The sequence below is a fragment of the Bison bison genome, unplaced genomic scaffold (assembly GCF_000754665.1).
Source record: "Bison bison bison isolate TAMUID 2011002044 unplaced genomic scaffold, Bison_UMD1.0 scf7180017864034, whole genome shotgun sequence".
In the NCBI taxonomy this organism is placed as follows: domain Eukaryota; kingdom Metazoa; phylum Chordata; class Mammalia; order Artiodactyla; family Bovidae; genus Bison; species Bison bison.
Window position 1 is genome coordinate 5,945,501 of NW_011494606.1, and position 17,743 is coordinate 5,963,243.

The window sequence follows — 17,743 nt, forward strand, 5'->3', positions numbered from 1 at the left end:
AGAAAACTGAGCACCGAAGAATTGATACTTTTGAACTGTGGTGTTGGAGAAGACTCTTGAGAGTCCCTTGGACTGCAAGGAGATCAAACCAGTCCATCCTAAAGGAAATCCTTTAGGAAAGGAAATATTCATTGGAAAGACTGATGCTGAAGCTGAAACTCCAACCCTTTGGCCACCTGATGTGAAGAACTGACTCATTGGAAAAGACCCTGATGCTGGGAAGGATTGAAGGCGGGAGGAGAAGGGGATGACAGAGGGTGAGATGGTTGGATGGTACCACTGACTTGGTGGACATGAGTTTGAATAAACTCTGCAAGTTGGTGATGGACAGGGAAGCCTGGCATGCTGCAGTGCATGGGGTCGCAAAGAGTCAGACAAGACTGAGCAACTGAACTGAACTGAACTTAGGAATTCTAGAATTCAGAATTAGAGAGTTGGAAGGGTCTTGAGGTAGAAGGAGGGGATATGAGTTGGCAGGAAACTAATATTTTATTGAGTGCATTCTATGTGCTTGATTCTGGACCAAGCACTTTACCTGCTGACTCATTTGATATCCTCACAGCTCTCTGAAGTTGGTCCTTTCTCATGTGATTAATGTGAAACAGCCCCCGAGTAGTTAAATGACTTTATCCAGGCTGTGTAACCAGTAAGGTGGAGTCAGAATTTGAAGCCATGTCAGTCCAACTCTGCTATTCCCTTCCATGAGCGCTGGCATCAGTGTGCTATGTGACTTGAGGACTTTAAGTCACCTGGGAGTAGTTTGCCCTTCAGTGGGATGAGGTGTTGACACGTGAGGCTCCCAGGTCTGTCCAGGTGCCATTCTGATCCCACGTGGCTTGCTGTCCAGCCTTCACCTTCACAGATCAGTTTAGGGGAGAGACTTGACCAGGTGATGGATCATTCTACAGGCCCCCTTCCTCAGAGCTCTTTTCCCATCTGAGCATCTGTGTTTGCATCTCGTGTTTTAGAAATGTTCTTTGCAGAGCAGGAGGGAATGGGGACCAATCCCCGTGGGGCTGTATGGCCCTGAGTGACTGGCTTGTCTGTGAAGGTTTTGGGGATTTGGCCATAACTTAATGCCAGGGCGCAAGGGACTCCCCCAGTTCAGAGAACCCCACAGCCCACAGAACAAGTGGGAGAGGGGAGCAGAGCAGGCCTGTAGTGGGTTGGATTGGAGGGGGCTCAGGCAGCCTCTGGGTTGGCCAGGCCAGATGAGTGTGCCCTGATTTGCAAAGAAATGGAAAGATGGAGATAATTGCTCTGTGAGAAATGGAATGGCCTCCCAACACAGTAAGTTTTCTCCCTTCATCTTTAGAGGGGCTGGAGGCTGGGGGCACAGCTGTTGCCTGCCTGGGAATGGGAAGGCTGAGGCCTCAGAGTCCAGGGCTGTGTCTGTAGGAGAGGGAGGCGGATGCTTCATGAATTTGTTGGTTTCTACCCATCTGCCTTCCCGCTCCTCCCCTGCCCCGGGGATATGCTGCTATTTCTCTCCGAGCCTGACTAATGTCAAGACTACTTGGTCTCCGCGGGGCTTGAGGGCACAGGGGCAGGCCAGCCTTCTGACCCTGATTAATGGGTACTGCAGTTCTCCGTGGTGCCGTTTTCAGGATTTGCAGCCCGAGCTTTCCCGGGCGAGGAGAAAGCAGAATTTACCGGTTTGGTGGAGCCCTAGGACGAGGACGTTTACCATGTCTCAGGAGGTAACTCTAATCCCGACTGATTCCAGTGGGCAGACTCCTGGCAGGGCCTCCATGTAGACTCTGGGAATTTCTGCTGCTCTTCTGCGGTCAGGGAATCACTCTTTTGGAGACTAAGAGCTACGGATTTTTTTTTTTTTTCTAACTTTTTTTAAGTGCAGGGAGATTAGAAAGCCTTCAACATAAGCCCGGCTCCTGGAGGGATTCCTGGAGGGTAGGAGGCTTCATCAAGGCGAAGGGTGAAGCTCTTAATTATGGGCTGATCGTGGCTCCTCTTTTCATCTGCACTAATCAGACCCCAGCGAGGCCAGTAAACAGAGCGGGGCTTGGGGACTGGGGACCAGCTGAGAGCAGTGGGGAGATGAAGGGGAAGGTCGGCTAGATGGGATGATAACCTTGGCATTTACCCCAGTGAATGCAAACTTGGCTTTTTTGTTTTATTAAGGAAAAAAAAAAACAGAGAAGTGTGTATGTGTGTGTGTGTATTCTATAAATAGAAGATAGAAATCTCTCTCTATACCCACATGCTGGGAAGAATGTGAGGTGTTTGCTTTATCAGTCTCACTCTGGAGTTTGCTTCTGCTGCATCCCGAGCCTGAAAGCGCCTTTTCATGAGGCTCTCGGAACTCCGGTCAGGCCCCCCCTCCCGCCCCCGCTGACTGCAGCTTGAGCTATTGAGTGGGCTTCAATGCCCGCCCTGTGCTGGTTCCAGGAACAGAGACATCCCCTGGCGCTGGTGGGGTGGCCCAGGCAGGAGTCTGTGAATCGCTCTCAGGATGTTGTGGTGCCCACTGTGTCCGTCGCCAACAGATTGGTGTCTCTGCGGTGCGATGTCAGTGCAGGGTGGGACGCCTCGCATGCTGAGACCTGCTGGCAGTACAGGTTTTTGGTGGTCTCTGTCAGGATGGACACAGGCAGTGTGGCTGGTCCTGGGACTCGGGATGGCTGAGAGGTCCAGGGGAGGTGGTTAGCTGTAGAATCGACAGTTTGTGGAGTTGACAAAGATGGTTTGAGCCCCCTCTCTGTACAGCAGTGCTCTGGGTGCTGGGATGGCAGTGGACACAATAGACCAAAACCCCTGCCCTCAAGCAGTGTGTTTGCGTTTTAATTGTGTGCTAGGAGACCTGGGCTTGATCCCTGGGTTGGGAAGGTCCCCTGGAGAAGGGAATGGCAACCCACTCCAGTGTTCTTGCCTGGAGAATCCCATGGACAGTCGAACCTGGGGTCACAAAAAGTCGGACACAACTGAGCAACTAACACACACACACACAAAGGGAAGGAAAGTGATGGACAGGTTCCAAGGCTCCAAGAGAAGAGCTGAGGCCATATCCAGATGGTTCATATACGAGAGGAGCACTTTCCAAAGTTAAGACGACCGTTCAGCAATGTAGGGCAGGGACAGCAAGTGCGTGGCACCCATGTGTCCCTTTCCCATCCTGTGCCTGCAACAGACATCACTAATCAACCACAGCATGTTCCCTTCAGCCCCATTCCTCAGGAGAGCATTGCAAGTAGCTACAACCAATCGATCCCCAGCATTGTGACTGGAAACCCCCCAGGGCCCAGAGCCTGACCACTGCCACCCCTGCTGCCCGTGCAAAGTTGATGAGAAGGAAGGGCTCCCTGGAGGAGACTGGGATGGACAGAGAGCAGGTTCCAGGTACACAGACCAGGTTCCAGTGTCCAAGATTTTGGCACATTCAGGATGACAAGGCAGGTGGTGGAAGCGAAGCAGGTGGGGGAAGATTTTTGCACAGATGGACTGTGAGGTCATCACAACTGATCCTGGGGCAGAGGCCATCTGTCTGCCTGCCCTCTGTCCTGGTTTTACGCATCTTGCCTAATGTGAACAGCTGGTGTCTGGCCAGGTGTTTGTTGCCATCAGAGAGACAAGCTGGATTCTGCAGGTGCTGGTGCTGGCAGGGGCCCAGGAGAAGATGGGATCTCCAGAGGATGCTGCCAGCTCTAAGGTCTGCTCAGCCTGCAAGGCTGACCCAGGCCAGGACAGAAAGCCCAGGGTCAGCTATGATGTCTCTTTAATACCCAGTGGTAGAGTCCCTTTAACACCAGATGCCAGGCACAGAAGGCTCTCAAGTGTTAGCATAAACAGGAGGATACAAACTCTGAGGATGCAGATGGTCAGGACTGGGACTTCCTCCAGGCTTGATGGAGAGGAGCAGAATTGACCAAACTAGCATCCCAAAGAACTCTGTTGCTACAGAGGTCACTAGAAAGTTCTATGGGAAAGACTGGGTGAAACAACCAAACAGGTGTCTTTACTCTGGGTCTTCCCAGAGCCCAAGGTCTGCTCAGATACACTGAATATTTAAGATGAGGACACAGCATGCAGCATTTCCTGAACTTGGTCACTCATGGCAACCTTCGTCTGGGAGATTTTATCAGTAGCTCATGGGGCTAGTGCTTCATAGAACCCAATTTTGGAAAACGCCTGGCAAAGTTTCCCATGCTGCCCACTTCTGCTCCACAGTGCAAACCCTCCTAGACTCTCCAGCGGCACCTGCACCTTCCTGCCTCCACGTGCTGCCTTCTGCAGTACTTGCCCCGAAGGCCCTTTATCTGCTCTCCCTTTCCGTATTCTGTCACTCAGCCATGTCTGACTCTCTGCAACCCCATGGACTGTATGTAGCCCACCAGGCTCCTCTGTCCATGGTCTGTCTTTAGTCCCATCTGCTCCACCAAGCTTTCTATAAGCCTCCAGGGGACTCAACTGCTTGCTGCTTTAGCCTCTGAAAATGGACTGTAGTTGACTTGGGTTATTTCTTTGCATCCTGGAAGCATAGCCCAGGGCTAGGCAAGTAGTACTCCAGGAGTTTGATTAGTTAAGGCCCTGCCAGGTGTGCAGAGTAGCTATACATGTGGGCAGGTGTCAGCCTCACCTCCAGTTGAGCAGGTGTAAAGCAGCCAATCGGGAAAGAAATTTCTCCACTTCTAGAACTTCACTCCCTTCCTCTGCGGCTTACTGTGTGGGGAGCATGGACCAGAGGGGAGGGAACCAGTTGAACTGTTTACAAGTTTTCTTCCTCTGAAGGGAAACCAGGGGCATTTTCTTATTTAATTATTAATGCCCCGAATCAGATAGTGCCCGCTGTGTTAACCTCTGTCACTCCGAATGGAGTCAGCCTAACAACCACCAAGGCAGGATTGATTTTCCCTCAGCATCTCATAAGCATATGTCTTTGGGATCTGTCCTCAGAGAGAGAGCCTGGGGAAGCCCCATTAAAGTTAATGGCGATGAGTTGCCCCATGTGGGGACAGCTCCTTTGTGGCTGCTCTTCACTCCACCTCAGTGAAGTGGCTGAGACAAGTAGAAACACATTTTCTCAAATCAGATCCCAAAAGGAGCTGACTGGCAACAGCCTACGACTCGACCTGAGTTTCAAAGCATTCATGGACACGTCGGAAAGATGAAGTCAACATGCTGGCAAAGACCTCACGGCAAGATGGGAGGCGATGAGCGCTGGACCGTGTGGCCAGGCTGTAAGCTAGATGAGTGTAGCGTGCCTGGCATGCTGTAGGTGCCAAGCCATGCAGAGGGGAGGGTGCCTGGGCGTGGATGGTGTTTGGAGGTGCAGAACTGAGGAAGAAGAGCATTGAGGGCAGGGGAGCTGTGTGAGCAAGGCTCAGTGGTGAAGGAAAAACCGAAAGTGAGACTGGTGTGACCTGGGGAGGAGGGAAGGGTGGCAAGGTTGAATCTTTTAGACTGGCCATGTTCAAAGAAAAAGCCTGAGGGCTGAGGGGGTCCTAGAGGGGTCAACTCTTGTACCCGCAGGCTGGCATCTTTCCCCACAACCACACCACCACAGAGGCAGACTTGGCCTCAGACGGGGAACTTTGTGAATACTGGTGACGGGCTGTTCAAGGCTTGGGTGTCAGTCCTGGGGAGCACCCTCTGCTCTGTAGCCTTGACACACTCTGATAACTGAGGAGTGCAGCGTCAGACCCCACTGGCTGGCCGTGTCCTGTGCTCCCGTATCCGCTTCTGCCTCCTGCCTGCTTCTCCAAACACCTGTTACCCTCTCTGTGCCCTGGTGTCCAGGTATCTCAGTGGGAATCAGGCAAACTGTCCTGTCCAGGTTTGACTCAGAGGGAAAGGTTTTCACGAAGATTTAAACAGATCTCCTCAATTATAGCCACGATCCAAGTTACCTCCATTTGCCAGCCCTCTCCCGCCAGCATGGATCAAAAGCAGCCAGAGAAGTCTCCACTAGTCCAGGTGGCCTCACCCTGTGATATTCTAAGCTTCATAAATTTGAAGATGCATCTGGGGGTGGGGGTAGGGCAGGGTCGGGTCAGGGGAGGTCCTCTCAGAAAAACGCTCAAGATTACAGCATGGGCCTGGCTCAGATGGTAAAGAATCTGCCTGCAATTCAGGAAACCGAGGTTCGAGGTTGGGAAGATCCCCTGGAGAAGGGAATGGCTACTCACTCCAGGATGCTTGCTTGGAGAATTCCATGGACAGAGGAGCCTAGCAGGCTACAGTCCAATGGGTTCCAAAAACACAACTGAGCAACTAACACACAGGATCAGCCAAAGTAATGAGACAGGGACTTCTCTGGTGGTCCAGTGGCTAAGACGCTGACCTCCCAATGCAGGGGGCCCAGGTTTGGTCCCCGGTCAGGGAACTAGATCCCACATGCCTACAACAAAGATCGAAGGTCCCTCGTGCTGCAGCTAAGACCTGCTGCTGCTGCTGCTAAGTCACTTCAGTCGTGTCCGGCTCTGAGCCAAATAAATAAATAAATATTTTTTTTAAAAAGCCACAACAGAGTAAGGAGACAAGGCCATGGAGATAATCAAGGCCAGGCATCTCCGCCTGGCAGTCAGACTTTGTGAGCCTTTCTGTGTGTCCTTTGTTTCTGTATCTGATGCCTGATCAGCCCGATCAGCACCTGGAAGAAGATGCCCATCCCCTCTGGGGCGGTTCCTTCTCTTCCCAAAGAGGAAGGTCTCACCTTCTCTGGGAGGAGAATGCGTTGAAATGCCCGGCAGCCCTAGCACTGTGGGGCTCAGGGAGTGCGGAGTCAGTCTCTCCAGGCACTGATGGAGTTGGCAGGGTGAGCTGGTGGGGGAGTGAGGAGTGGCTGCGGCTGGTGACTGCTGGACACTGCGAATTGTGCAGAATCGCTTTTCTCTTTAGGTTAGCCGATTTTCAGAATCCATTTACCCAGATTATCTGCAGATCTCAAACAGAGAGAAAAGCCTCATTAATCATCAATTGGACCCCTATGGTTACATAGAATTTGTGACAATTTGTTTATCTTTGAAGGAGCTGCTAAGAAAGAGTTTAACAGGGAAAGTGTTGAGGCAGGGGAGGAGAGAGTTTAACCTTTCACGAAGGCAGAAGCTCCATTTGGCTTCCCTCTGAGTACAGCCTGGGGGTGTGTGCAGCATCCCCGCTACTCTTCACTGCCCCCAAGAAGGCTGAGCGCTTCCTTGTCGGTAAACTCTGGGCCAACAGACTAGAAATCCTCAAGCATTTCAAGCCTGGGGACCCCTTTTCAATGTCAAAATATTTTCTATACCATCCCTGCCCCCAGTTATTAGAAGCTGCCTTGTTTTTTGTTTTTTTTTTCTCAGTATGGCTGATTGAGAATAAAAGCTCCTCTGAATTTGGTAAAGCTTTTAAGCAAATCACAATCACATCTATGAACACATGAAATATAGCCTTGTCTCTCTGAGTTACAGTATTCTTTCAGTCTGTAGCTGACGTTGGAGCACGAATGGATTGCAGGTCCCCTGGAGGTAGCTCTGGGGCCCCCTGCATCCCAACTAGGATGAGAACACTCGGCCAGTTCTCTAAGGGTATAGAACCATGGAGTCCTGGACAGGAGGGAGCCTTGGAGGTCATTTCAGCTATTCCTACCCATTTTAATGGTTCTCTGCATCTATGAGGAGCCCTCTGATAGGGAATCCTCAGTTCCAGGGACCCCAGGGGGTTGGCAGCTGTGTAGGCCCACTTGACACCTGTCTTAGGCTGTCACTTCAGGGGCTGGGATCAACTCTACAAGCTGCTTCCTCAAACCTCTTACCAGGCTGTCCAAGCTCTTCACCTGCCGGTGGATATGATGTGCAGAGACATATCACCCTGGGTGTCAGTAGGTGATAGCCCATGGGAGCAAGAGAAGCAAGGGCCAGCCTTCTGGGCAACTTGTTTGACCAGAGCTGCCAAGAAGGATTTTCTCAGCTTCGCTGTCCCCAGGGCCACACCAGATATCTTTCTTCTCTGTCTTCACTGAAGGAAAGAGTTGAGAGAGGAAGTGAATGGGCAAAGCATAACAAAGATGAGGGACTTCCCTGGCAGTCCAGTGGATAGGATTCCCCACTCCCATTGCAGGGGGTATAGGTTCCATCCCCAGTCAGGGAACTAGGTTCTTGCATGCTGCACAGGGCGGCCAAAAAAAAAAAAAAAAGTTGAGGGAGAAGGGACAGAAGAGGGTGCTGCTTTTAAGGCAGTATGTCAGAGTTTCTTGGTCCAAGGATGGACTCAGGGGCTTCAGGACACCCTGAAATCACAGCCAAATGGTGTGCATATGGGCATATTTCAGAGGAGAAGTTCTGTAACTTTCACTAGATTCTAAAAGCAGTCCATGAACCAAAAAACTTTGAGAAGCTCTGACCAGAAATTTAACGTTTCCCTGACTCAGGCTTCCCACTACCCAGTTACTCAGAACTGGTGAAGTGTTACCGTGTTAGTCGAAGCCTGCAAGTGTGAAATATCAGATGCTCGTTACATGATGATGATGCAGAACTTTGCAGCTTAGCGAACCTCTTCCGCCACTTCATGTAAGGCGTCTTGGTGCCAAACAGATGCCTGGGAAGATGATGTGATTAATGACACCACTCTCTTTGTTCTTCCTTGCAGGGCCCAGGATGGTGCTCTCAGCAGCAGGGCTCATTGTTGGCTCCCTCCTGCAAATCGTCCTCTCCCTGAACCCCGAGGACCCCAACGTGTGCAGCCACTGGGAGAGGTAAGATGTGGCTCTTGGACGGCCAGGCACTCCCTGGGGGCTTCACCCTGGTCTTGGCACTGCTGGCAAGCCATCCACCAAGGGCCTGCAGTCCAGCTGGGGACATAGCACGATCCTGAAAGGCAGGCCAAACCCATATAGATTCTGTCCGAGACTATGGGGGTGGGGATGAGGGTGGGGGCGCTGAGTGACAGGCAATGTAAATGAGGCAGCCTGGTAGCTGACACTTTCTTTCCTGAATTCGCACTTCCAGCCACTTTACAGATGAGGAAAAAGAGTTCCAGAGGGTTCAGTGACCACCCCTATAAAGATGAGGAGAAGGGACTGTGGTCCAGAGGTTCTGTTCTCCAAGGCTGCGGTGCCTTCCTGGTCTCCCAGGACTGGCAGGACTGCAGCAGCTCACCGTGTGGGGCGGCCAGCAGCCTGCCACGAGGAGCCTGGGGGTGTGGGCTGACCAGGGAAAGGCAGCTACATTCTGGCTGCGGCACTAGGTCTGGGGGAACAGGCCAGGGCCCTGCAGAGGACCTGACTTTGAAGCACAAGGTGAAAGTATTGATTTTGGTGAGCAGAAAGACAGTGACCAGAGACCCAATCAGGAAAAACCGAATTAAACCCTGGAATTGATTGGCCACGCTGACCAGGATGACTCTGCCACTTAGATGTTAATAAATCAAATGAATAAAATTAAGATGGGGACCCGATGGGGGAAGCGGGTGGTAGAGGAGGGCTGGTGAGTGGGGGAGGGGATCATGCTCCATGCCCGTGAGGGTGAATGTCCCAGCCCCACGGCAGGGAGTGTCCCCTCACCCGGGGACCTGGAGAGACTGGCTGAGGAGGCGGAGGGATGCTGTCGCCTCCAGTGACCAGGTTGAGCCTGAAGTGGAAAGGCTGGAATGGAAGTGGGCTGCTGCTTTTTGGGGAAGTGGGAAGAACAGTGATGCGATCAGTGATGAGATCTTGGTTCACGCCCATCTGGAGTTTTCCATCTGTTAGCCCTGTGATTGTCAGATGTCTCTGAACCAGTCCCAGACTACCTCTGTCTCTCTGAAATCGGGGGCAGAATTACTCCTGCCTCACAGGCTTGTTGGATGATCAGGGTACCAGTTTCCTGAAAGGGCTTTGAGGACCGTGAAGCTCAATTATTGTCTTTTCTTGTTGAGGACTCAGCTCTGCAGGGACAGTTAACATAGATCCTGCTGCACATCAGGCCCCCTGAAGAGCAGGTGAAAAGCAAAGTTTCGTGGGTCCTCTCTGCCCAGACTCTGATCCCCTAGGTCTGGGGCGGAGCCTATGCAGATACCGTTTTATAAGCTTTCCATGTGACTCTGAGGGGATTCCAGGCCCTTTACCCCTCCCAGTTTGGGGGAATGTAAACCTTTTTTTTCCCCAGTAGGTGAGGGAGAAAGCAGGTGACTTCCACATTAGTCTTTGGTTTGCAGACTTCAGTCTCAGCAGCCCTGTCTCATCCACCTTTCCCAGCTGGGGTACCATTGCTTCCTGCCGATGTCTGTGCTGTATCCTAGCTTCTGGGAGGCCTCCTTCCTATCTGCTCACCTCTGCCTTCCCAGTGCCTCTGACCGCCCCTCCAGGAAGCCTTCCCTGATGGCAGGGGCCACCCTGACTTTCCTCTTCTCTGAGCGCCATGTGTACCAGTGGGTCAGTTCAAACTTAAACCAAATTCTCTACTTTTCTAAATCTGCCCAACATGAACTCCTTTGGAATGTGAAAATATTCTGATCCAAACCTGCACTGAGCAGGCATTACGGGCTGTTTGGGTGATCAGCTGAATTACTGCTTTGACGGATGAATGAGGAGAGACTCCAGCAGCTAAAAGGAGGTCAAGGGGTTCTCCAGCCCCAAGACAGGAGACTGTGCAGTGAGGCTCATGTCACCAGACACCCCTTCCTTCTTGGTTCTTCCAGTTGAGCTCCACTGCCAGCTGTGCACGGATGAGTCTAGTCTGTGTCATTCCAAAAACACACCCTGTTCCCCAGAGACCACTTACGGAGAATTTCCCAGATGGATTAGTGCTTCTGGCAGGCTCCTCCTCAATTATGCCCCTCCACTATAAAACCCAGCCAAAAGACCTCCTCTGGCTAGTAAAGCCCAGCTCTACAAGATTAATCTGGCCCCTCATTAGCATGTTGGCAAATGAGCATGTTAAACCACCCAGCCATGAAACCAGGGGCACACACTTCACCCGGAAACTTGGAGTTGGTTCAAGGTCTGGTTGTCTGATTTTCTCGGTGTAGGGCCCCCCCCAGCAGAGCCGGATCTGTCCCCCATGACACTCTCCCCACTGCCTCTGTTGAGCTGATGCCCTTTCTCGGAGCACCCACTGTTCTTATCTGTGCTGGGAGGGACACCTGATCCCCTGGGTGGGGAGTCTGGTCAGTGTCTTGCTCCCCATTCCCTATTGTGGTCAGGGAGGAACTATCCCTCAGTGCCCGGCAAGGAGGTAAGTCACTGCCAGTCGTATAATGATGATGGCCAGCATCTATTAGGCACCGATGCTATACCCATTAAGCTGTGTAATATCTTTTGTTGAGCATTTTACCTGTGTCATCTTGCTTTACCTTCCCACCACCCTGAGAGATGCTATCATTGCCTCCCATAATCCTCGCGGTAACTGTATGAAGTCCCTGGTAATATTTATCGTCAGTTTACAGGTGTGGAAATGGAGGCTTATGCTAGTTAGGTATCATATCTAAGGATGTAGTGCTAACAAGTGACAGAGTTGAAACTTGACCCAGAGCCCCTGTGGCCTTATCCATTTGTTCTCCTGCCCCCAAGACTCCGTAGAGATGCAGGAGCCCAGGGTCATAGACTTTCAGAGCTGGAAGGGGCTTGGGGATGTCAGGAGCAGATGATGAGCTCAGTTTCTCCAAGCTGAATTACTGCTTTGTTGGATGAACGAGGAGAGACTCCTCGTGGAGGGAAACAGGTCCGGGTCATTTCCACATAGACGTGCTTCTGACGCATGTCTCTAAGGTGCTGGTATAGCAGCTCGGCAGGGGCCTCCTAACATCCTCTGTGCGGCAGAGACAGAATTTCCCACCACCCCGAGTCCGTGTGCATCGCTGACAGCTCCTGGCTTCCTCTTCCTGAGCTAGAGACCTTTGACATTTCTGGTGGCAGCGAGCCTGCTGGGGATCCACTTGGGAGGGGGCTGGCCTGCCCCAGCCCTCCTCTCTCAAGTAAACTGACAGTTTCCTCAGGCAAAGCAGACGGGCTTTTATAGCCTGGACCTGGCCATCTGGCCCAAGTCAGTGAGCCTTCTGGGGGAAAGCGCTGAATAATACCAACTGACACAAAATTAATTCCTGAACTCTCAGCTGAGGTCCTCTCCCCTCCTGCACAGAAAGTGTGATCTTCACTTTCCACCCCCGTGTGACTGCTTTCCTATAGCATTCCTACCAGTGCAGGCAGGTAGAAAGGCTCATTTTGGTAAAGCTGAGAGCTGCTTGCCAGTGGCTTCTACCCATTGGTCCAGTTTACAGCTAATAGGCAGGTAACAAGATGCCACTTTGATCAGGAGGTCTGGGGGCGTGGCCTCGATGCATGCCCAGCTATACTAGAGCTATAATAGAGCAAAGGGTACCTGCGTGACCTTGAGGAAGTCACTTAACCACTCTGATGCTCTGTTTCGTCGTTTGTAAAGTGAGGCTAACAACGCCACTACCTACCTTACAAGATGAGGATTAAGAGGGCTTAAAACACTTAACATAGGACATTCAAATATGAGCAGTTACTGGTACCAGCTATGTGACCTGGGCAAGCCACCTCTAAGCCTTTGTTTCTTCATCTATAAAATGTGACCACTTATTTCATAATGTTGCAGCAAAGATCAGCTTCCATACATGCACTTTGAAAACCATAAAGATCTGAACAAGCAGAAAGTATTTTAAAACTTGCTGGCTTTGGGCCTTCCAGAACCAAGTAGAATAAATGCAAACTTTATTCATTCTCTTTTAAATGAAAAATGAATTCAAACTTCAGAAGATGAGCTGAAAAGATGAGCTTCAAAAGACAGTAAGGGGTGTGTCCTGCATCTTACCTGGGGTCAAGAAGGTTTGAAACCCGAGAGTACCCAGGGCAGGAGGAGAATGGAGTCAGGCAGGGGAGGTTGGAGCCCTTGACACTTGGCTGTGGGTCCTGGCTCCCCTGGGAAGGGAGACCCCATCCTGAATATCAGCTCCATCTCCCAAGAACTGACCACAGCTTCCATCTCCTGTCTGGTTCTCAGCTATGCCGTGACCGTCCAAGAATCATACGCACACCCCTTTGATCAGATCTACTACACGCGCTGCACAGACATCCTCAACTGGTTCAAGTGTACCAGACACAGGTGAGTACCTCTCTCAGGTAGTAGGTAGAGGGTGGGTGAGGGAAGGGAGAGGCAACCCTCAGGCTCACCTTCCTACAAGTTAGTGAAAAGCCCTCCTAGCAGATGGAGTCAGTGCCCCCCTGATACCCCTTGGTACCCCCTCCTGCTATTCACCCAAGAGGCGCTGCTGGGGGCTTCTTTGTAGTCAGAGCAGCTCATGGGCAGGGCAGGTGGAAAGTGCTCGAGAATGATTACCCTAGGGGGGCATCCCTCACTCAATAACAGATGGGGAGTTAGTGGAAGAATATCTCAGCTTCCTTACCCCTAGGGCAGAGGGGCCAACTCTGAGGCCTGTTCTTAAAAGATTCACGGTCCTCAGGGGGATGGAACCCCAGGCGCCCACAGCAGTGAGCTGCTCAAAAGCACACCCTGAATGTCTGCCTTTACTTCCCTGTCTCATTTTTCCATGCTCTTCCCAGTGCTTCCTGGGATCACCTCCTAGATAAACTGCTTGCTTTAGAATCCTTGTCTCAGGGTCTGCTCCTGGGGGAAAGCTAACCTCAGAGGGCTCCTGTTGGAGCAGATGTTGTCCCATACAGGGGACTGGGCTTGGAGAACAGAGTGAAGGCTAGAGTCCAGAACCTCTTGGCGCCTTAGCCAGGCTGCCCATGGGAAGAACTCCATCTGAATGATTGCACATGGGAATCCTGCTCTCTTGTCTGCAGCCCTCCTGGAAATTATGCTGTGCTCTCATGGCACTGGGGAGGGAAAAGAGGAAGGAAGAGAGAACGTGTTTTGATGGACGACCCCGGGCAAGTCATTCTATTTTGGGATTCCCTGTGTACTCATCAAATACGTAATGACCCTTGCCCTACATGGCTTCCCTGGTGACTCAGATGGTAAAGAATTCACTTGCAATGCAGGAGACCTGGATTCGATCCCTGAGTCAGGAAGATCCCCTGGAGAAGGAATTGGCTACCCACTCTAGTATTCTTGCCTGGAGAATCCCATGGATGGAGGAGCCTGAGGGGTCATTACATATTTGAAGAGTACACAGGGAATCCCCAAACAGAATGACTTGCCCAGGGTCATCCAACAAAACATGTTCTCTCTTCCTTCCTCTTTTCTCTCCCTAGTTGCCATGGGGTTGCAAAGAGTTGGACGAGACTGAGCGACTAACACTTTAATACTTGCCCTACATACCTGTAGGGTCCAGTGAGGTCAGGGATGTAAAAATACTTTGAACAAAGCAGGGGAAAGTGGAGAAAACTGAGGGGTTAGTTACAGGCAAGATAGCTTTGTTACTTAAGGGAGTGATAATTCAGCAGATGAAGGGTCAGTGAGAAAGAGGATGCCTGGTAGGCCCGTTTCCTAGTTGTTGGGCATCTGTGTTGCCTCCAGATTTCTTTTGCTCCCTCCTTGTGGGCCTGGTTGCTCTTTGATGTTCTGTAGGAATCATGTTGGGAAGAAACATGGATAGGGAAACTTGCTCCATGCTGAAAAGCCAAAGTCCTCATTTTCTTTAGGGGTTTTGCTAGTAACTTGCTGTGAAACATTGAACATAGATTTAATAGCTGCTTTAAAATCCTTGTCTGCTAATTTTAACATCTGGGCCATCTGAGAGTTGGTCTTCATTGATTGCCTTTTCTTTTATAAAGGTACAATTTTCTAGTTTCTTTATGTGTCTAGTAATTTTGAATTGTATTCTGGGCATTACGAACAAAAGAGACTGAACTCTCTAATGTTCTCTTATATTGTTTCTGGTTGGTTGTTTTAGCATCTAACTAACTTGGCTAAACTCAATTTCCAAACTCTGAGAGTTCAATATTTTCAGGCTTTTCTGGACCGTTTGTAACCTGCCCTCCACACATGCAATTCAGGGCTAGAATTTTGGGCAGAATTTTTTACAAAGAATATGGGACTTCCTCTTTGTGGTTCTCTCCTTTCTAGGGTTTTCTTTGTCACTTTCTAATTACTGGGTTCACCCTCACCTTGTCCTGTGATTCTTCAAACCAGTAAGGCAGTGTGTCCTCTGTCTGAATTTTAGCCACCTGGAATGTTGTTGCCTGGGACCTGCCCCTGGGCTCATCTTGTCCCGTGTCATTCCCTTCTTCCAAGTGTCTACTTCCCTCCAATATCTGCCTTTCTTCTCTCTCTAGTGCTGTTTAGGTAGGTTGTCCCCTCCACCCCCAGACTGCACAGTTGTTTGCAGGAAGGTGGGTCTCATAGGAGCTACTCAGCCATTACTGCATCCCCTTCACCTCCCCTAATTTGCTGAGGTAGCTGCCTGTCACCCTGGTCAAAGGCAGAGGCAGAAAGAGAAGTCCTGCTCCCTCTCTGACTCTGTCAAGCCCTGTGCCAGAGCCAGGTTTGCTCTGAGGAGTGGCTTTGTTGGGTACTTGGAGGCTGGAGCTGCCGTCCATCACCAGTGGGGAAGGGTGAGTGAACGGCTGCTTATTAAAATAGGCTGCATTTCTGGAACATGAATTATTTTGCTAAATTATTGAGTTGCTTTGCCGCTTTCCTGATGCCCTGGAGTGTGCATGCTGACAGCTGCGCCATCAGTCTCCTTCAGTGTGGGATGGCTTGTTTGAACACAGCATCCATCTGATAGCAGCCTGGCCTCTGGCCCCTTCTGTCTCCTATTTGCCACCGCAGCACCGGGAGTCAGCAAAGATGGGCAAGCAAGAAGCAGGGGGGAACCTCTCTCCTGGGAGGCTTTAATGATGCTGAGACCGCCTCTCCACTGGAAGGGCTTGGGGATAACCCTGTTTGGTGGGAGGCGTGGGCTGCATGACCTCTGAGTCAACCCTGAGTCATTCTTTATCTGGGAGGCTTATACAACTCCTGAGATTGCCGGGAGCTGCCTTCCTGTGCCGGGGAAGTAGCTTTGCTTGGAGTCTGGCTTACCTTCCATTATGGGCTTTTGACAAAGTAGAATGACCTTAGTTTACGACATTCCCAAATATCACGGACTTCCCTGGAGTCCCACACTGTCATTTGTCATAAAGTGAGCGCTGTAAGGACTGGGAGGGCTGGCCTAGCCCATACTGTCGGATTCCCTGCCCAAGTTAGCCTGACCTCCATGTTACAGAATAGGGATATCTCCAGTGATGGGGCCCTGCTACTCTGCCCCCGAGCAGGGGTCCCCAGGGCTGGCTCTCCTGGGGTGCTGGTGGAGAAGTAAAAGAGCTCTGGCTTCAAGTCCCAAGGACTTGGGTTGACTCTAACTTTGACCTTGGGAAGTTATTTCCTCTCTCTGGTCTTTAATAACCACTTCATATCTCCTCCATTTTGACCTTGTGTGTGAGGAAGGGGCTTTGCCTGTCTACTCAAATTTGACTCCCTCTTTAAGGACTCCCTGGTGGCTCAGTTAGTAAAGAATTTGCCTGTAATGCAGGAGATCCGGGTTTGATCCCCAGGTCAGGAAGGTCCCCTGGAGAAGGAAATGGCTACCCACGCCAATATTCTTGCCTGGAGAATCCCATGGACAGAGGAGCCTGAGGGGCTACAGTCCATGGGGACACGACTGAGTGACTAACACTTTCACCTGTGGACTCAGTCCTCACACCATCCCTTCCCTTGTCTTACTGCTCCACAATGGCAATCCCATAAGCTTCGCAAGCCACCCAGTAGGAACTGGCTCAGGGCTCAGTTCCCACTGGGTTAAACCCAGTGGCTCTGAAATGAGAGTGACTTCTGTTTGAATCCTGGCTCTGAAACTTTTAGCTGTGTGACCTTCAGCAAGTCATTAACTTCTCACTTTTCTCAACCATAAAACAAAGGGGGAGTTTTCATAAAACAAAATAAGAAGAAAAACTCTAAGGAAGAAAAATAAATAAATAAAGGGGGGCATAATAATGCTACTGTCTCAGAGAGAGACTGGAATGAGATTTTGCCTGCGAGTATGTCTGGCACAGGGCGAAGTCTCAACAGCCATGCCAGCATCAGAACTGGAATCCAGGCCTCTGACTCCCCATCCACAGCTTCTGCTCTCTGGATCTTAGCTTCTTCTTCTGCAGAGCTGGTGTTGGTTCTGAGCCTTCCCAAGATGGCATGCAAAGCTCTTCCCCAGGCGGTGTTATTTTTGGTGTGAGGGAGATTGATCTGCTCTCTGGGACCTAGTCAGACTCAGGGGGTCCTTTGGCTGATTTGGCTTCGGTTCTCCAGTTGGATGGACCAATCCCCAAGGAGCCATCAGCAGTCATGGTTGGGATGGTGGCAGTTGGCATAGAAACTCTCAGGGCCCAGCTCCTGTCCAGGTCACCCCATGGGCTGCTCCAGCCCTGAGTCTGGATGTTTTCAGGAGAAGCCTCCAGTTATCATCTACAATGTAACCCCCATAGTATCTTCTACAGCCCTTCTAAACATCACTCTGAAGGGACTGGGGAAAAATCAGCAGGTGTAGCAAACACTGCTGAGTCGGTAATACATTCTGCCTCATGATGGCCCGGATCTCACCATTGATTTTTCTTTATTGTGTTCCTTCATAGTCGAAGCTGCCATGCATTTTAAAGTCATTATTGAATGGCATCCTTGATATAGCTTAACACAAATATCATTCTAACAGGAGTGATTGATTTTCAATACTTTCAAGTGGCTTTCTCTCCTGTGCCTTAGGATCAGTTATAAGACGGCATATCGGCGTGGGCTGCGAACAATGTACCGGCGAAGATCCCAGTGCTGTCCTGGCTACTATGAGAATGGAGACTTCTGCATACGTACGTGGG

General features: G+C 50.8%; 1 protein-coding gene across 1 annotated transcript in view; it reads left to right on the forward strand.

Moving 5' to 3' along the window:
• Window positions 1-8,588: 8,588 nt before the first annotated feature.
• The window catches only part of MEGF11 (multiple EGF-like-domains 11), a 259,471-nt gene continuing 250,316 nt past the window's right edge, over window positions 8,589-17,743 (forward strand). Inside the window, exons 1-3 of the mRNA XM_010834543.1 lie at window positions 8,589-8,686; window positions 12,933-13,034; window positions 17,634-17,734. Coding sequence (XP_010832845.1) covers window positions 8,589-8,686; window positions 12,933-13,034; window positions 17,634-17,734 — 301 coding nt within the window. The remainder of the gene's footprint in view (window positions 8,687-12,932; window positions 13,035-17,633; window positions 17,735-17,743) is intronic.